Source organism: Leptodactylus fuscus, chromosome 11 (genome assembly GCF_031893055.1).
Source record: "Leptodactylus fuscus isolate aLepFus1 chromosome 11, aLepFus1.hap2, whole genome shotgun sequence".
NCBI lineage: Eukaryota > Metazoa > Chordata > Amphibia > Anura > Leptodactylidae > Leptodactylus > Leptodactylus fuscus.
Genome location: NC_134275.1, coordinates 47629355 through 47649466, shown reverse-complemented (window position 1 = coordinate 47649466; position 20112 = coordinate 47629355). Strand labels below are relative to the sequence as shown.

The 20112-nt window shown below is 45.0% G+C and overlaps 3 protein-coding genes across 3 annotated transcripts; 1 reads left to right on the top strand and 2 right to left on the bottom strand.

Annotated features, from left to right (window-relative positions):
- Positions 1–127: 127 nt before the first annotated feature.
- CDC26 (cell division cycle 26) lies at positions 128–4011 on the bottom strand. The gene is made up of 3 exons (XM_075259535.1): positions 3928–4011; positions 2631–2719; positions 128–1383 (listed from the first exon to the last, which is right to left on the bottom strand). The coding sequence occupies exons 1-3, from the start codon at positions 3956–3958 to the stop codon at positions 1210–1212; spliced, it is 294 nt and encodes a 97-aa protein (XP_075115636.1). The 5' UTR covers positions 3959–4011; the 3' UTR covers positions 128–1209.
- Positions 4012–4017: 6 nt separating this feature from the next.
- On the top strand, positions 4018–16994 carry PRPF4 (pre-mRNA splicing tri-snRNP complex factor PRPF4). Its single transcript, XM_075259531.1, has 14 exons — positions 4018–4077; positions 5496–5663; positions 6635–6821; positions 6915–7002; positions 8294–8373; positions 8593–8686; positions 9485–9579; positions 9995–10053; positions 10209–10332; positions 12664–12753; positions 12841–12963; positions 13494–13601; positions 14146–14264; positions 16668–16994. The coding sequence occupies exons 2-14, from the start codon at positions 5504–5506 to the stop codon at positions 16859–16861; spliced, it is 1521 nt and encodes a 506-aa protein (XP_075115632.1). The 5' UTR covers positions 4018–4077; positions 5496–5503; the 3' UTR covers positions 16862–16994.
- Positions 16995–18693: 1699 nt separating this feature from the next.
- RNF183 (ring finger protein 183) lies at positions 18694–19264 on the bottom strand. The gene has a single exon (XM_075259119.1). It carries the CDS (start codon positions 19258–19260, stop codon positions 18694–18696), a length of 567 nt encoding a protein of 188 aa, XP_075115220.1. The 5' UTR covers positions 19261–19264.
- Between the last annotated feature and the right edge of the window lie 848 nt (positions 19265–20112).

The following is a 20112-nucleotide window of genomic DNA, read 5'->3' as shown; positions in this document are numbered from 1 at the left end:
TTATTTAAATTCTTATTTTATGTATATTTTTTAGTGAAAAGTGAACATTTTATGACTTGTATGATTTTTTTTTTCCAATAGTACAAACCTCAAAAAAGAAAATATTCAATCCTTTTAATAAAACATTAATAGTGACAATTTTGCAAATTCGTGTTTCTCAACTTCATTTAATATTTTTATTTTCAAATTTATGTGAGAGTGACATCTTGTGGTTGGTGGTAGTATTACTAGTGTCCACAGCTATGATAGTGAGTGCAGCTCTGGAGTATAATACAGGATCTGTAATGTATGTACGCAGTGACTATATCAGCAGAATAGTGAGTGCAGCTCTGGAGTATAATACAGGATCTGTAATGAATGTAGGCAGTGACTATATCAGCAGAATAGTGAGTGCAGCTCTGGAGTATAATACAGGATGTAACTCAGGATGAGCAAGCACTGTGTAGCATGTGATTCTCTGCACTTTACCACAATGCATACCTGCTGCAAGTTCAAGGTACAGTCTCTTGGATAATAAAGTTTAATTTCTGTAGTATTATTGACAAACACATTAGATATTGGGGCTCTGGGTGGTCATGCGAATGATAATGGGAGAATACTATTGCAGCTCTGGATGTGACTGGAGTATATAATAGACTTTAAATGAATTTCACTACCATATAAGTAGGATCTGCCTTACAAGCTAATATCTGCATCATACACACAAATCCTAAGATGATCCCATCATAGATGTAGACACTGCTGTTAGTGGGGGTCCCTATAAACTGGGTGTGTCTTTCCATAGCAACGCTGCCATTCATACAGACAGGAACCTGAATAACTTGACCTGCATCTTCTGCCATAGCGGAACACTAAGTCTTTTCTCCTGCTTATTTTGGAATGGCTGACAACAGAGAACAATAGTTTGCAGGTAACTGCACAGCAATGAGAGTAAAGAACGGCATCTTACATATTGAATGTTTAATATCCCTTTAAATGCCCCCCACACCCATACATCCTCCTTTAGGATTCAGCTTTTTCCCCATTTTGGAATATGCAGTCATTTACTAAATTCCATTTCATATTCCGATACAAGTTCTCCAGAGATTGCGTTCAGGTCACAGGTCATATAAAAAAATGAAATTCTGTGGACATTTATAATCTAGAAATGGTGAGTCCTCTGCTCCAAGACTGACACCCCAAAGTCTTATCCTCAGGACCTTCTAGATACTAAAACTCAAAGTTTCCAAACTGTGTAGTGTGACTATTGGGTTTGGGCTGTGGCTTGTAGCCAATCCTGTCATGTATGGTCTGTTCTCGCGTCTTAGAATCCACACTGAGGGGGGCGCTGGGGTCTGGCTCGCTGGCTGACAGGTCCACCTCCTCCCGCTGCTTCTTCCGACTCTGCAGACAGAAGGAAAAGCTGGATAAGTACAAGCTGGTACCCCAAAGAATACAGATCTAATATATCACAGCTGAGAGGTTGTCACATTTGTATCCAGTCCTGTGAGCATTCAATACACCTACAGCACAAACGTCTGTTCTGATCAGCTGGATACATTGTATCAGTCTAGAATAGACACATTTGTAACAGACCTTCAGATGTGATAAGTATGAGGTGTATTGGTCTGATGCTGTGGATGACTGTGAGCACTGGTTGTGTACATGGAAGTACAATATTATATAATATAAAGAAGCGGGTACACAGTAGTATAACTATATAATACAATGAAGCCCTATTATTACACTCATGCTTAGAAATTATTCTCTTCAGTTGACTGCAGGACATATTATGACCTTAGGGTGTTTCTGTAGAATATCCTGCTCAGCGGCCACTGACATATCCTACTAATATTAAAAATGTGAAAGTTTGTATGTTTGTTACTCAATCATGCAAAAACAGGAAGTGAGAATCACTGAGATGGGAAAACCCTTTTAATCCAAATTGGCAGTTTGCCTATCTTAAACATGCTGGGAAAATAAAAATCTAATTTGTCACAAAATTCTCAAAAAACAAGAGCTATGAAGGTAGCCAGCAGTCAACAGACTTCTCCTCAAGCGGCGCTTAGGAGGATTGAGCAAGCTAGGCATCGAGTGGCCCTTAGAGCAGCCGAAACGCCGGAGCAGATGGATCATCGACGCCAACAACACGCTCATTATATTGCGTTCCTGCGGGCTGTTGAGATGCCGGGACAATCACAGGCATGGCACGAGGAACAAGTTCAGCAGCAGACCAGCTTGAGAGCTGTCGAAATGCCAGAGCAGGCAGATCATTGATGCCAACAACACGCAGACAAAGTCACAGGCAGAAGCTAGTAGATATGCACGGGATGCCTGCAGGTTTTTGGTTTTTTTTTAAATGTAGATTGTGAGCCCCCACATAGAGCTCACAATGTACATTTTTCCCTATCAGTATGTCTTTGGAATATGGGATGGAAATCCATGCAAACACGGGGAGAACATACAAACTCCTTGCAGAAGGTTTTTTTCCCTTGGCGGGATTTGAACACCAGGACTCCAGCGCTGCAGTGCTAACCACTAAGCCACTGTGTGGCCCCTATGCCTGCAGGATTTTTATGGGCCATGTATGTAATATTATAATATCCTTTAGAGAGGATGAGGTGGGCAGGGGTAGTTTGTTCATTCTGCACCTCCAGGTCCTTCCGGATGCTCTCGAACTCCTCAATGTCATCCAGCTTCAACTCCAGGCGGGTGGGCTTCCTGCGCAGCATCTTTGCAACTATAGAGAAGGAAGAGCAGTCACTATACAGTGGAGCAGCAGCTGTTATAGAACTACTACTCCCATCATATCCTGACAGTCAGAAGTAAGAGAAAGCGGAGTTCATTTTATCAAAGACTAAATATTCTAGTTATATCATGTGTATCTAATCCTATCATGTGTGATACTGTCTGCTGAGCTGTGTATCTAATCATGTGTGATACTGTCTGCTACATCCAGTGTTCCTAAGCCTATCATTTGTATGCTTATCCTATATCTAAGCCTACTGTATGATTCAGTGTATTAAACTGTGTATCTAACCCTATCATGTGTGATTCTATTTGCTGAGCTGTGTATCTAATCCTATTCTGTGATACCGTCTGCTGAGCTTTGTATCTAATCATGTGTGATACTGTCTGCTACATCCAGTGTACCTAAGCCTATCATGTGTATGCTTATCCTATATCTAAGCCTACTGTCTGATTCAGTGTATTGATCGGTGTATCTAATCCTATCATGTGTGATACCGTCTGCTGAGCTGTGTATCTAATCCTATCCTGTGTGATACTGTCTGCTGAGCTGTGTATCTAATCCTATCCTGTGTGATACTGTCTGAGGAGCTGTGTATCTAATCCTATCCTGTGTGATACTGTCTGCTGAGCTGTGTATCTAATCCTATAATGTGTGATACTGTCTGCTGAGCTGTGTATCTAATCCTATCCTGTGTTATACCGTCTGCTGAGCTGTGTATCTAATCCTATCCTGTGTTATACCGTCTGCTGAGCTGTGTATCTAATCCTATCATGTGTGCTACTGTCTGTTGAGCTGTGTATCTAATCCTATCCTGTGTGATACCGTCTGCTGATCTGTGTATCTAATCCTATCCTGTGTGATACTGTCTTCTGAGCTGTGTATCTAATCCTCTCATGTATGATACCATCTGCTGAGCTGTGTATCTAAGCCTATCATGTGTGATACTGTCGGCTACATACAATACAGCTGGGTCTACCAGCCATATGCTGAGCCAGTATCTAAGTCTTCCATCCTGTGTGATACTGTCAGGTACGTCTAGTATAGCTCAGCCTATCATGTGTACGCCGACCTTGTATCTAAGTCTACTGTGTGATCCTATGTGTTGAGTTGCTGCATGTAATATCATGTACGCTTTCATACAGCTGTGTGGGCTGTATCTGTTAGAGCCCCCTCATGTATCTGCCATGGGCCATTACCTAGCCGGAGTCCTGGCACTTTTCTCCGCATACAGCCGTCTTGCTACTTCCGCCCTTTTCTCTCCACTTCCGGTTATGTCGTTGCTTCCGCCCAGCTGACCCGGAAGTAGTTTCTGTAACGTGTAGCGGCCACTTCCAGAGAGATTTCAGGTAATTTCCGTCATTTTCTCTTATTATTCCCCACCCCGGACCCCGCTCTGTTAATTATCAGATCTGTAGAGTTGTGTCAGTCTAGGGGGAGTCAGGACCCTTTCATATGTCCCGCTCTTTGCTCCTGGCCCTCTCAGCTCTGTAGTTCTTACATTTCTGTCCTTCAGTTTTGTCCAGTTCTGGGGACGCAGGGTGGGAAACCAGTATGGCCGTATTTATAGGTTTTCACCCAGCTTTCCAAGACTCCTGACATGTGGGAATATAAGAGTGTGTTCACACTTGCACCATAATTTCCATTGAGCTTTAAAGGGATTGTCCATGATTTTTTTTTCGTCGTGTCCTTTGTAAATGCCGTAACAATATGATGGGTGGGGGCTGACCACCGGCCCAGGCACAGATCAGCTGTTTAGAGGTGCGTCCATTCTCCATAAAATACAGTGCTTGGATCCAGAGGCTGAGGACTCTGTACACTATGTACTGGTCAGGCGTTCTTACTGTAGATCTCTTCTGATTGGCTTCAGTGGGAGCAGAGCCGCAGTACTGGAGCCTGGTCAGTATACATTGTACAGAGCCATCTATTCCAGCGCTGTATACTGTATACCAAATCTTGTAACTCTCACAGAATTAATACCAAATATTTACTGTTTGGCAGTGAGAGAGAAAGAAAGAGACGGCTAGAGGTGTAATGGCCACAACATCAGTCTGCACCGACTACTCCACATCCAAGACCAGCAGTAAAATAATAGGCAGGGGCTTGGCGAAAAATGTTTATTATGGGCCCCATCATTACCCCTCTGAATTAACATAGACCACCTAAAATAAATATAGACCCAGATCCGACCTCTTAAATACAGGGCCCAGATCATACCCCCTAAATATGTACAGACCCCCGAACTAGACCTATATACATAGACCCCAGACCCCTTTAATAAGAAGAGTATCCAGGCCAGAAGCCCTAAATATATACAGACCCAAGTGGCAAAATACTCCATCTGATTGAGGTCTTAGGCCTGGTTCACACCTACATCGGTAATCCGTTAGGGGGAGTCCGCATGGGGACCTCCCTCTTCCCCCCCAAACAGACTACCGAACACATTGGCAAGTGGTGGGCAGTGAAAGCACATGGACCCCATAGACTATAATGGGGTCCGTGTGCTTCCTCACGGAACATGCAGACAGGAAAGTAGTTCACAATCTACTTTCCTCTCCACATGACTCGTGCGGACCCCATTATAGTCTATGGGGTCCATGTGCTTTCACTGCCCACCACTTGCCAATGTGTTCAGTAGTCCATTCGGGGGGTCCTCATGTGGACTCTCCTGAATGGATTACCAACGCAGATGTGAACCAGGCCTTACTGTGTAACTGGTCAGATTGTCCATTTCTCCCATTTATTTATTATCACTTCTTATCCATAGACCTGAAGATGTCGGACGATGAAGGGATCCCAGTGGTGAAGAAGTCACGTATCTTCTACGGCAGCTTGGCGGATAAGGAGAAGGAGCGAATCTCTAAGGGCGAGACATCACTGGGGAAAGCTGCAGTGAAGGCTGGAATAGAGTCTGGGAACATCAACATCGGAGGAGGTGACCGATCCCTCACTACTGCTTCGGGGGCGTATTAACCCTATGTAACTCTACGTATACATTCTAATAGTGTATACTTAACAAATTTCTGCTCACATCAGTGAATGGGAACATTCCTGTTTACATCTAAAACTGGAAATCTGACCTGATACTTCTCACAGCTGAGAGTTTGCTACAATTCTGTCCTGTCTAGACAATCCTTTCCTCTGTGGATCCAGTCTGATACATTTTACCAGCACTGAAACATTGTAACAATCTATTATGATTGACATTTGAGCTGCCGATGTTGTTACATCACAGAGAGCTTTTAGACTGGATGCAATGATAACAAACCCTCAGTTGTGAAAAAAATAGTTGTGGTTCTAAACATGAATGTTCTCAGTCATTATTAAACAAACAGACATGTTAGACTGAAATCTGATAGAGAGCTGCAGAACTTGCTATACAGTATTAGACTGTGTTCACATTAGACAGGGTTCATGTTCTTAATTTTTTGCATTTTTATTTCACACACACACATCTACACATTGTTGCTGCCAGATTATCGTTTTTTCCTTGCCCAGCTGGGTGGTTAGTTTTAGGACCCCCTAGTTTGGCGCTTGATGGGGGTAACATGCTAAAAAAGTGGAGTGGGTCTCACCGATCACAGGTTTTGCATTCCAGTTTTTTATTGGAGCGTCTGTTCAGACAGCACACACCACTAAATTAATTTCAGTGTGACCACTGGAAATAGCTCAGAGCAGTGTTTTGGCAATTTTTGGTGGTCCCATGGACATGAGTGGAGAAGTGTGAGTGTCCAATTTGCTGAACCATCCGAAAATGGGGGATAAAACCCCAATACTAATGATCATTGGGGTCTCAGTGGTGGGATCCACAATATAACCCCTGCCCTGTGAATAGGGATAACTTGCTCTCACTAGACAACCCTTTAATTCTGCCGCCTCTGAAATGTTTCGCTTCTTCCTCCTCAGGAGAGTCGTTTGACCTTGAAGAACACATCAGCGAGCGGCAGGCCGAAGTTCTTGCCGAGTTTGAGCGCAGAAAGCGAGCGCGACAGATTAATGTGTCCACCGATGACTCTGAGGTAAAGGCCTGTCTGAGGGCCCTAGGGGAGCCCATCACGCTATTTGGAGAGGGCCCAGCAGAGAGGAGAGAGAGGTGAGAGGATACAGGAGGGCCCCTGGATTGTGGTTAATGGCGCACAAGCCCTTTTCATTACATAGGACACAAATAAACCCTTCTACGTTTCAGGTTACGAAATGTCCTCTCAGTGGTCGGCACTGATGCCCTGAAGAAGACCAAGAAGGAAGAAGAGAAGGCAAAGACATCAAGTGAGGAGGTAGGAAATCGGCCATGGTAATGTAGGGTTCTATATTAAGGAAGTTTTTTATTTTGTATTATACTCCAAAGCTGTATTCACAATTCATTAGGTTTCAGAGCTGAAATCTCCCAGAATGCCCTGCATGTTCAGTGTCTGCTCTGGTGATTTGCCTTCTGGGAAGTGTCTTCTTTATACCAGGTTACTGTATTGTCATCTGATGTAGGATAAGCCCAGGGCTACATGACGACATGTGTCACATGATATGTAGCTGACTTGTGCAAGACTTAATGTCATACGACTTTTTAGAGCTGTGATTTGGTGAGCCAAGTAACAGACAAGTCACAGTTGTGTGTAACGTCCCTTCAAGTCTAGGCGTAAAACATTGCACGTGACCTGAGACCTTTGACCAAAATCCAACAGGTTTGGATTTTCTGTAGCTGTTGCGTTGCAGTCACATGATGTTATGGTGAGACACCAAAGACACACTGACCATTCTGTTCTGCAACACATGGTACCATGTAGCCCTCACATAAATGGCAGCCAGCCAGTTCGATCACTGTATAATGAATGGCTCTGCAACTCGCTTATACATCTTGTGCTACAGTTTCCTGCAATGTATCAGTGTAGAGAACCTGGAGTGAAAGCTGTCAATCTCACAGAGGGTTTCCTACAATGCAGCAAATCCTTCACCTATGTGAACTAGGATAATGTAAACTAGAATGTGCCCATTCACTGACAGCCAGCAGAGGTGGTGAAGAACTGAATCACAAAATATATATTAGAAAGTTGTAGAACTTTACATTGTACAACGATTCAAGGTGTCATCTGAGATCTCTGGGCAATGGATAGTGATGACTTTTGTACAGGGTAGGTCATCCTTATCAGATCCACACCCGGACCCTGCGCTGATCGGCTGACTCTGCTGCCGGAAGCAGCTCTGCTCCTATAGAAGTGAAGTGGGGCAGAGGTGGAGTTCTCCAGCACCATTACAGAGTACATCTCCATACACTGTATACAGCTTATGGCTCAGTACACTGTAGCAGAGGTGCTGGCGAGCGGCTGCTCTTTCCCCATTCACTTCTATAGGAGCAGAGCAGCTTCTTGCTGTATATACCTTATATACAGCACTTAGCAATAAAATCAGTGTACCGGTTCAGAGTCCTGTGGGTAGGTCATGAGTATGCATTACCCAGGGGTCTCAGACAATGGCGAGGTTGGATGAACCCTGAATATGATGCAGTGTTGCAATGCATTCTGGGAATACTGCTCTGGGTAATGGTGCTAGTAGATTTCTTTTCTTTTTCCCCAGTACCAACACACCTGGTATCATGAGGGGCCCAGCTCGCTGAAAACTGCACGACTGTGGATTGCACGATATTCCTTACCTCGGTATGTAGTTTAATTGGATTTTCTGTGTTTTGCTTAGTGCAGGACACAGAGTTTAGCCCTTTGTTGCTCCTGGAATGGCTCTCATGCTTCGCCTCTTCTACTCAGCCTAGATTATATTTATATTCTCAGCAATGAAAGCAGCCGCGGATTGACCAGCACAAGTATCCTATTATGTATACTATATATCTGACACGTTCTCTATATACCCATCTTGTGCAGGGCGGTGCAGCGATTGGAGAATGCCCGGGAATTCAGGAGCATCCCAGAATCTGTCAGAACATCCCAGAAACAAGATCAGCACAAATCTCTGCGGGTGAGTAGAATGCGGGGTGGAAGCGGCGGCCATTTTATTAGCAGAGTATTCACATGGTGCAGCTGTCATCCCTGCATATGTCATTTTTTCCATATAAGGCTGCGTTCACATTTGTGCATGTGTTAGCAAGACTTTCATTCGGCCATGTCAGCAAGATAACAACAAGTACCTGACAGTGCCCTTTATAGTCAGTGAGGTCCTTTGGGGTCTGTTGTTGTCCCCCTTTAATCCGTTCTTGTATCCCTGCAACAAACCTGAAAAACAGATCAAACAATGCAAATGTGAACACACCCAAAGTAATGTAGAGGCAGATCAGGAAAGAGATTTGTGCTTCAGTGTTAAAGGGGATGTCGAAGAGTATGATATTGATCGCTGCAGCTTCTTCACTAAATACCGTGCACAGCACCGTACATCGTGTTGTGGCTGTGTTTGGTGCTGCAGCTAATCTTTACTGAAACTGAGCTGCATCCTGGTCATGTGACTGATGGACGTGATGTCACTTCCTCAGAAGACGCAGAGCTCAGTATTACAGTCCTGAACTTCCCACTGCCTGCACTAATACATTGTAGCAAACTGTCTGTTATGTCATCAGGGTGGGATTGTTGCCTTTGAATGGATGTGAGATCTGTTTTGGTTACATTCACTGACAGCAAGTGAAGATCTTGAAGTGTATGAGAAATCGAAACATGGGGGGGGTCATGAACATGTATAGATTCTGTATATCCGGATTCTTCTAGTCCGGGTGGGGGTCATCACAGCTTTTTACACATTCACTGATGCTCTGTCCTTGCTCCACAGTCCTTGAACAATTTCTGCAGTCAAATTGGAGACGATCGCCCTCTGTCCTTCTGTCACTTCAGTCCCAACTCCAAGCTCCTGGTTACAGCGTGCTGGTAAGTGATGGTAGTCAGGAGTGGCACCTTTATGGCAGGTCTTACTGCAGTACTGGGGGTTGATATGGGCAAGAGGACCTACCTTTGATGCATTGGGTCGCCAGTATCTGATTGATAGGGGCCAACACCCGGACCCCTCACCAATCTGGTATCCTCCTGGAACTAGAAGCTACAACCCTGGATGGGGACAGAAGCAGCTGCTGCTATTCAGGAGCTTTACCCCGCGCCTTCGTTGTACAGGGGACCCCACAGATACTGATGACCTTTAGTCAGTATAACAAAACACCTGGGGCCAGGAGACCCCTTTAAGTCCTGTTGCTTCTAGCTGACAGGTGTTGTACTATATGGCGACCTCTTGTGTGGGTAGGGGGCTTTGTTTAGCTCACATTGACACATCTCATATTTTTCTTCCCAGGAGTGGACTCTGCAAGCTTTGGTCTGTTCCAGACTGTCAGCCTATACGGACTCTAAGAGGTAACTAGAGGGGCAGATAGGTTGTCAGGAGTAAGAAATAATCTCTAAGATGTGGGACACTACAACTCCCAGCATTCTTGTAGCTTCTCACAGATTTTTGGTTACCTTGGAGTCACTTTAGGGTTAATACACATGGGATTTTATTTTCTTTCCAGGGCACAACACGAATGTAGGGGCGATAGTCTTTCACCCCAAGTCCACATTGTCTCTGGATGAGAAGGACGTAAATCTGGCGTCTTGTGCTGCCGATGGCTCTGTCAAACTGTGGAACCTGGAAAGGTGAGCGAATCATTCCCGTGTCCGTACCGAGCAGGCATGATGGGAAATAAGCAGAATTATTGGGGTTAGGGCGTATAGTAAGTAGCCTCTTCGGGGTCCATTTCAACATAGTGGTGACCGCCAATGAGGATGGGATTATACGGGTGTTTATATAATTGTGCTTTCATTGGGGGGGGGGGGAGGGGGGTATTCTTTTACTTGTGGCTGCCACTACATTGGAGCGGACCCTAAAGGGTCGAGTTTTCACTTCTTGCTGTCAGTGAATAGAAACCTTCACAGGCAAGAAACTTCTAGGACCAAGTGTTTGTTCGCCATGTTTTCTGTCCTGCTCATCGATGTGTTGTATGTGAGGGCCCCCCAGGGGTTTATGTAACACAGGTATCTACCATGGGCATAGGACGCACCTCTAGGAATTAGTCCCGATCTTGTATCTGTGATATAACCAGAGCAGCGGCTTACAGATTTACCTGGAGACATTGTGGGCTCTTCTACATCATCTTATGTCATTGGAGAAACATACCACGCTGGTGCCCCCCAATAAGGATGTCTGCCTGTGTGTAGGGTTGGGGAGTGGCAGCCATCTTGTCCTCCCAGTGGCTCTGGACTATATCTTAGGGCAGCCTTTATTTGTTGCCCATGTACAGTGGGTTCTTTTACATTGTCTTTTGTGTTTCTTCCTTTGGTACTCTATACAGTACGTCCATTCTTTCCCACATGGAGTTTTTCCTCTTGTGACTTCTCTGTGGTCCCTATAGAGCAGGTTACTCTAATGTCTTACCATTATGGCCCCTATATAATAGACTCTTCTACACTCTCCCCTTGTCTTATGTGAACCCTATAGAGTGGGCTTTTCACCCTGTGGTGTCTCCATGTGCCTCCCATTAACCCTATAAAGCTTCCCCATGGGTTCCTCTCCTGTATTATCCCTATATGCTTCTTATGTGACCCCTGTAATGCAGTCTCTGCATTTTTGAACCCTATAGAGGAGGTTCTTATAAGCTTTCCAGGTGTCTCCTATAGAGCAGGCTCTGAGCTGCCCTGGCTTGTCTTCTGTGGTCTCTATAGAAAGCCCCGAGTGTCTCCCTTGGTCTCTCTACAGTGGGTTCCTTTCCATTGCTATCACCATCTGACCCCCTATAGTCCAGGCTATTCTCCTCAGCTCCCATAGTGCCCGTTCTTCCTCTTCACCCCCCTTGTGCATCCTTTTGGCTGGTGAATCATCAGCTCTGATTGTACATGTAATACCAGGCTCAATATGCTCTTGTTGTACCAGATGGCAGGTACTCCTCAGGAAACAAAAGGAAAGCCCAAGGTCTCCTCCTGAACACCCCGTTCATGGCGGGGTCACCTCCTGAACACCCTGTTCATGGCATGGTCACTTCCTGAATACCCCGGTCGTAGCGGGGTCACCTCTCATACACCCTGGTCATGGCAGGGTCACCTCCTCAACACCCCAATCATGGTGGGATCACCCGGCCTCTTCGGACATGTGTACACAATGATGGGGATGCTAAGGCTTTACAGCACAGTTTCGGTCTCATATTAATAGCAGGAGATAATCGGCTTTCATTCACCTCCTTCCTGAAGAGCAGCGTCCTTTCTAATATGGCCGCTGCCGCGCACTCTCATTAGTTGCTTGATGAGTATTTTTCTCGTTTTACCTCAATAAGTCCCTTCCCTGATGAGTAATTATGATGAGCACTGGGGACGAAGAGCGTAGTCCTGGTGAATGATCCCTGCAGGGAATACATGAGATCACTCAGTACCAGCAGCCCCTACTGTCACGTGCGCCAGCACCACCTACACTACTACCCTGCAGGGAGTGAATCCTCCAGTCAGGGGAATAGACACTGATCGTGTGTGTAAATGGATCAGTTCTGTGATTAGCTTAGATGAACTGAGTTGAGTACGGGTGACTTCTCCAAGATGTAAGGGTGAAGGAGCTATTTATAGACATATAATATGTTATATAATGAGATCTTTTAAAGGGAATGTCCATTCTTAAACATTATTTTTAATGTAAATTAGTTTCACTAATTATTTGCCAAGTGTCAGGTCTCCACTAGAGGGAGCTGTATATGCTATATACATTGAGCTCAATGACATTACAGCATCCTGTACGCTTCTGAGCTCCCCCTAGTGGTGGCTCCCCCTAGTAGGAGGTCAGCGTGTTTTCATTTAGCTCTGCTTGTGCAGGGGATTTGTATTTATATAATGAAATACGTAGCTCTGTCCACTCCATAGATTAGCACACAAATACGGACATGGTGTTACAAGGTGGAGTTCCCCTTCAGATCTATAGATACAGTGATTGCAATGTCTTTCCTACAGTGATGAACCAGTTGCAGATCTTGAAGGACACAGTGTGAGGGTGGCGCGAGTGGTGTGGCATCCATCGGGGCGGTTTCTGGGCACTACATGGTACGTATGACATGACATGATATATTGTATATAATGGACTATAGACCAGATGGGTTTATTGTCTTCTCCCTCTTGATGTCTATTTAGTTATGACAAGTCCTGGCGCTTGTGGGACCTGGAGGCCCAGGAGGAGATTCTGCATCAGGAGGGTCACAGTAAAGGAGTGTACGACCTCTCCTTCCATGGTGACGGCTCCCTGGCGGGCACTGGGTAAGGAGTATAATTTATCAGGAGAGGATGGTGGAAACCATTGTGTCATTAAGGACGGTGAATAGAGCAGCCAGTAACACAAGTGCCCAATCATCCATCTTCTTCTCCATAAGTGTCCATAATGGCACAACCCCTTTGTCATTCATCTTGCCTGCTAAAGGGGTTCAGTACTACAAGTATCAGGGTGCAGTGCTCTATTATAATCGCTCACAGATGTTATGCTCTGCACATCTCCTTGGTGAGTATAAGAACCTACAATAAAGAGGGCACTACCTGGGTAGCTTTCACCAGCAGTCTTACATTCTTACAACATGGTTAGAAAAAGAGGATATAAAGTTGCACTAAAGTCTGCTTTTCTGTGTATCCCCACATATTGGTCTAGAATCTCTCCAACTGTTGTGATACTATAGTCCTTGCTGGGGGTTGTAGTTGTACCACAGCGGTATGCAATGATGCAGCCATGATAGTAATTATTGCTGGGGCATTATTGGACATGCGATCATGTGACATGGTTTATTCTCTCCCCTCAGAGGTCTGGATGCCTTTGGCAGAGTGTGGGATTTGCGGACTGGTCGCTGCATTATGTTCCTGGAAGGTCACCTGAAGGAAATCTACAGCATCACTTTCTCCCCTAATGGGTAAGATGAGGGCTCCGATGTCTGATTTGGGACACTGAACCACCCACAGGTCCTTATGGATCAGTGGTTTAGTGACGCAGATTGTCCTGATGTAAAACAACCCGTTCTTGGCGAGGAGTCTGATCTCCATGTCGCCATCTCTGGTGCGCCTGCACTGTTATTCGGTGTCATCAGAGATGTATACCCAAGCTTCGCTGTACATGTGCCTGAGATCTGTGTTATGTGCACTAAAGCCAAGGTATAACTGTGCAGGGGAAGTGTAAGTATGTTAGTATAAATTCAGGATCCATAAGAAACTGTGAGTGGTTTAATGTAATAATAAATCATCCTGATAGGTTTGCTTTCACAGGGTCTGAATGAAGCTGAATTATCAGAGCCATCACCCAGACAGCCTATAATAATCTGCCGCTGTTTTATGGAGCTTAGTCTTGAGATTCTGGATTATCTGATGCCAAATAGTAGTAGATATAGTAATGGAAATAGCATAGTTTGTGTACTCTTCTGTAGCTGGTGACAGTTCACACATGGCTTTCTTCCATTCCAGGTTTCACATTGCTACTGGCAGTGGGGACAACACCTGTAAAGTGTGGGACCTGCGGCAGAGGCGCTGCATCTACACCATCCCTGCTCACCAGAACCTGATCAGTGCCGTGCGTTTCCAGCGTAAGTACATGTGGGTTTTGGATTTTCCATACAGCTGAGTGGACCACATTTCATACTGAGGTCTATTATACACCATACTATGCTCTATACTCAGCTCTACTATATTCCACACTATATTCTCCTCCAGGGGTTGGCAACCCGTGGCACACTTGGCTTATTTTGCTGGCACAGCAGCCAGCATGAGACCTGCAGGTATTAGAAGAAGAGGGAGCATCCCTTTAGTGCTCTGTTTTGCTGCTTTCCCTGTCCACTAATGAGAGGGGTGAGGAAAGCCCAGAAGGTGGAGCTCATCACTGTACAGAACAAGGACCCTGCCTGCTACAGTGATGAGCTCCTGCCGTCTGCATCCTGCAAAGGCTTCCTCAGGAGAAGGAAGAAAGCTAAGTGAAAATAAAAAGACACATTCTGGGGTTTCCATTCCTGGTAATGTCAGGCATTTGGGGTTATTAATTTAGTTTTAGTAACTCCATGTGCCTCACATTAATAGCAGTTAACCCCATCATGTCCTGTGCCTCATATAAGGGTTACTGATATGTGAGACATATGGAAGTACTAATAAAGGACCTCAATGATGAAAATACTTAATTTTTACCTCTATGTCTCACATATCAGTAACTCTTATGTAAAGTACACAAGGGTTAATGTGAGGGGCATAATGGAGTTAACTCTTATTAATATGAGGCACATGGAGTTGCTAAACTGTAATTCACATGACCAGACTATCTACAATTGTGGATAAAATTATGGACTATTACATTTCATTGGGCCTGTACACATAGACTCCGTTTTTGCAGCAGTGCATCAAATGGGCCAAATTGAAGAGCTGCAAATTGTGGAGCAGGTCCTATACCTGTCTGTATTTGCAGCCCTGTCAATTCATTTTTAATGTATAGCTAATTGAAAACCACATCTGTGCCATTTGTGTGGAGTAGGCCTTAGGCTGAGGCCCCACGTTGCAGAAACGCAGCATTTCTGTTGCAGATTGATTTTATTTTAGCTAAAAAGAAGAATGGCTACTAAAGGAATGGGAAATACAAAAATAAGTTTTTATATGTCTCCCTTCTGCTAAAATCCACTCCTGGATTTGGCTAAGAAGAACGCAGCAAAATCTGTAACAAAAAAAAGCTTCGTTTCCACAATGTGGGGCCTCAGCCTTTGTTTGTTTTTTTTTTCGGGTGGTGACACTGTGTACCCAGATGCATCTATAGCCAAATTCAGTCCCCAGTGCTGTCACTTTGGGGTAAGTGTGACACCGTTAATTCCTGACTGGTTTTGCTGTTACCGCTTCACCAGAAATGAAAAGTGACTGAAATTAATCAGCGTTTCACTTACAGAAAAGTGAAAGTACTGGCGGCTGGGGATGCAGCATCCAGGTACATAGTGTCACCGCACCACAGATGTTACCTCACCAGCCCCATACATTTACCACTGATTGCAGGATACACATGTACTTACATTGTTTCTAATGGAAGAGTACAGGTGAATCAAGGCAAACAACGGTAAATGTACGTGACTGGGATGACAGCATGATAGCACCCCGATGTTACGGTTTGTGGTATATGACTTTAATGTAGGAATCTTCATCCTTTCAGTTTTTGCCCGGTAGTCCAAGAACCTCATCTTTGATTTTTTTTTTTTGATTTTTTTTTTATTCAAATCCATACACTGAACAAAATAGGTTGCCTACCCCTGCTCTACTCCATACCTAGATCTACAATACTCCATACTATACTCTACTCCAGGAGTAGGCAACCTTTGGCACTCCAGCTGCTGTAAAACTACAAATCCCAGCATGCATACTTGCTCTGCTGTTCTTGGAACTCCCATGGAAGTGAACTGAGCATGTTGGGAGTTGTAGTTTTGCAACAGCTGAAGTGCCAAAGGTTGCTGAACCCTGCTTTACTCCATACTAAGGTCTACTATACTCCAGACTGAGGTCTCAGTATTTTAAGTTACTGGCCCAAAGCCTGAGGCTGCACTTTTGCGATCCTGGTTTTTGGATTTGCCAGCCTTTGTGTTGTCAGAGCTCCCTATCAGTGTCCACACATATCTCACTATGTTAGGGTAAGATGTATATATTGATATATAAGATGATGACAACACAGCAGCTGTTCTTAAGAAAAGTCATTATTAGATTGTCAGGAGTTTGACACCCAAGAGCCTCACAAGCCATGTAACATCATGTTCATAGGTTGCATGGCCTGTTCTCAGTTCTGTTCATATAGATGGGGTTGCACTGCAGTACCGAGCACAGCCGCTATACAATGTACGGCGCTGTGCTTGGTAAGTAGTGAAGGAGCTGCAGAGCCTTGGCCTGTGGGGTGCTGGGTGTAGGATGGAATGAATAGCTGTCTGCCCTCTGAGCACTTTGTGTATAAATTATTCCGCCCTCTCGGTCCACAGCCACAGACGGACATTACCTGCTGACCGGAGCGTATGACAACACGGCCAAAGTATGGACGCACCCGCTGTGGTCGCCACTGAAGACACTCGCCGGTCACGAGGGGAAAGTGATGGGAGTGGACATCTCCTTAGACGGCGAGCTCATTGCCACCTGCTCCTACGACAGAACCTTTAAGCTGTGGATGGCGGAATGAGAGGAGATGTAAAATATTGGACAGTGAGGAGAAGAGTTATGTGAACTGGAACTACAACTCCCAGCAAGAACAGGACATGCTGGTAATTGTGGTTCTACCGCAGCTCAGGAGAGTCTTGGATCGGAGAGGTTTTTTTATATGTATATTTTTTGTTTTGCTAAAATAAATTCTTATTTCCTAGCGAGGCTGGATCTGTCTTTTCCTGGCAGTATTGTATGTTTAATTTGCAGCGTGGAGGAACAGCACCCCTCCTGTCCTCAGGTTGTGTGTGGTATTACAGCTCAGCCCCCTTCACTTCAATGTGCTGTCTACTAAATATACTTAAAAGGGATTTTGCAGCCCCAAATCCAGTTTTCGTAAGGGAAACCAATCCACAGGATTCAGTCATCCGTATGTGATCTTTGAGGCCTGACACCCTGATCCCGCAAAGATCAGCTGTTCTAGCAGCCTCTGGTGCTGGAATCTGCTAGTGAACGGGTGGTGCGTCCAGCACTGCTGCTATACAAGTAATAGGAGCGTCGCGGCAGTGCCATCTACTGCATAGTGGTGGTTCCGGTGAACTGCAGAGATACTCCTATGACTTGTATGGCTTCTAACACCCAAAGACTGAAGGAAAAGCGGATCTGTGCAGTGTCCAGGTGTCAGACGTCCACACACCACGTACTAATGACTTATCATTAGTATGAAAATTGGATTTGGGGCCAGAAAACCCCTTTAAAACAAATCTGATATACCAGCTGAAATAGATGGTCATGTGTCCTGGGACCAAGCTGCTCCCCATATCTCTGCTGACAGTATTGGATTGCCCACGATATGAGCTGAGCCGTGGCGTCACTGCCTCACAATCACATTTCTTAATACGAGCTTGTCAGCAGAAACGAAGCTCCAGTAACAAGTCTTGCACTGAGAAAACTGGCAAGGCATTATAAATGTCCCCCAATATCATTGGAAAGATTCCATCTATTCTCAGCCCCACATTTCATGGACTTACCTGATGCAGCTCTGGATGTGACTGGAGTACAAAAGTAAAACTAAGTTGCTCAATATTAAAAGAGTATTTAAAGGGGTTGTCCACTTTCAGACCAATATTGAGAAAAAAAATGTTATTGTTTGTACAATAAAGTGACACAATTTTTCAATATACTTTCTGTATCAATTCCTCACGCTTTTCTAGATCTCTGCTTGCTGTCATTCATTCTGTTATTTCTAGTGGATAAAAGTCTGACCATGGTCACGTGATTTACGGTCCATGGTCATGTGATTTACGGTCCATGGTCATGTGATTTACGGTCCATGGTCATGTGATTTACGGTCCATGGTCATGTGATGAGCACACAGGTGCACAGCTGATTACCAGGCAGATGTCTGATTACTGTGCTGTGACTATAACGAGCGGCACCTGTGTGCTCATCACATGACCAAGGACTGTAAATCACGTGACCATGGTCAGAGTTTCATCCACTAAAGGTAAGTAGAATGAATGACAGCGAGCAGAGATCCAGAAAACTTTGAGGAATTGATACAGAAAGTATATTGGAAAATTGTACAACTTTTTATTATACAAACTATAACAATTGTCTCTCAATATTGGTCTGAAAGTGGACAACCCCTTTAAGATAAAAGATGCCTCCATATTTTGAGGTACATGTTATAAAATGCTGCATTGCTATATAACAGGTAGGTTTGCCACTCAAGCCTGGGAAAGCTGGGTAGTTTATACTGTACAGGGTTTATTAGGAACACTGGAGTAATAGAGGATCTTTATAATGGCATTTACAAGCTAGACATGTATGGCTATATGCATTTGGTAGATCCCAGCCCCCTCCCGGGGGTCACCCTGGTCCCCACAGTAGCTTGCGAGTCCAGAAAATGGAAAAGATGAGCAGCATACTGACCACCAGCATAGTCATCATCATGTAGGAGAACATACGGAATTGGGGGTTCTGTAGACACTGCCAGGAGGAGTCACTAGAGGGAATAGTGGTTGGGGGTGTCTGTACCTGAGTTTGTTGCGTACCATACAAGGACCCCATGTCCTGGCCTACGTTGAGTGTGTAGACAGAGGGTGGGCGGTGGAAGAAGTTGAGTCTCCGGGTGTCTCGAGCAGACAGTCCAGGATTCTCTGTCTCCAGTTTCAGTTGGCTGAGGATGGTCGTGTTGGTGGGGAGGTCGGCAATCACCTGGTCCAGGTGTAACATTGTGGTATGGCGGCACAGCGGGCAATGCAAGCGATTTCTGATCTGGGTGGTAAAGCTCAGGTGGGCCAGACACTCCATGCAGAAGGTGTGGTGGCAGCTCAGGAGCTTGGGGGTGCGGAAGGTATTGTTGTATGGATTCCAGCACACGGGACACTCATATTCTGCCTCCAGTTTGGAAGTGTCCGCCATGTTTTCAGTCATTTACGGCTGTAAATGTATAGTCCAGAGGGATGACCAATCCAAATCTAAAGAGGGAAGAAAAAATATCTTTGTAAAATAAGGTACAAAGACACAAGAAGGCATCTAGTGTAGACCCCCACCTTAATGCACAACCCCCAAAATGACTGAACTCTGTCCACAATAGAGTAGCTGTGTCCACAGAACTTTGCCCCCTGCACTGTGACCATCTGGTCAGGAAACACGTGGGAACACTGTAAACACAAGGGATGTTCTAGGATAGAAATCACATTATACGGAGCAGCAGGAAATCTTATAATATGCAGGGGGTGGGTGGGGCAAGATGGAGGGCAGGACCCCAAAATCAGCAGAACAATAAGCAGGATAGCAACCTGCATGGCACACCAACACTGGGGGTGCAGCAGTAGGACACACTTACCAATGCAATACAGGCAAAGTGATACATAAACCAAGTGACCAGCAGGGGACAGGGCACTCTGAGCCCCCCCGACCTCCCTGGCATCCAGCGCTCTCCTGTATTCTCAGCCAGGCAGATTTTGCATAGCTGTAAATCCGGATCTGAGCCCTGAGGCAGCAGGATCTCTCTTCACCCCTGGGACAAAGGTAAACATTGTGTATGTGACTTCCGTGTGAAGGAAAGCGCTCTGCACCCACCAACTAATTCTCCACACTATTCCCTGTGTAACGTAAACACTTCTACAGAAACACATGCCAAGCAGGTAGCCTGCAGCTAGTGCTCTTTGTTATCAGCTACTTCAGGATGGCATAGACTAGGCTGCAGGGTTATTAATGCTTGACAGGATTGGACGTTTGCTATCCATCCTAAAAATGTCTCCCCCTTTTCCAAATGCTAGT

Bases quoted from the DNA above. Each gene is read 5' to 3' on its own strand.
- RNF183 (XM_075259119.1), bottom strand. From the start codon at position 19,260: ATGACTGAAAACATGGCGGACACTTCCAAACTGGAGGCAGAATATGAG.
- PRPF4 (XM_075259531.1), top strand. From the start codon at position 5,504: ATGTCGGACGATGAAGGGATCCCAGTGGTGAAGAAGTCACGTATCTTC. The intron at 5,664-6,634 runs GTGACCGATCCC...CTTCCTCCTCAG, and splicing joins GAACATCAACATCGGAGGAG to GAGAGTCGTTTGACCTTGAA. The intron at 10,333-12,663 runs GTGAGCGAATCA...TCTTTCCTACAG, and splicing joins AAACTGTGGAACCTGGAAAG to TGATGAACCAGTTGCAGATC.
- CDC26 (XM_075259535.1), bottom strand. From the start codon at position 3,958: ATGCGGAGAAAAGTGCCAGGACTCCGGCTAG. The intron at 2,720-3,927 runs GTAATGGCCCAT...CCTTCTCTATAG, and splicing joins AGTGCCAGGACTCCGGCTAG to TTGCAAAGATGCTGCGCAGG. The intron at 1,384-2,630 runs GTGCAGAATGAA...TTCTGTCTGCAG, and splicing joins GCATCCGGAAGGACCTGGAG to AGTCGGAAGAAGCAGCGGGA.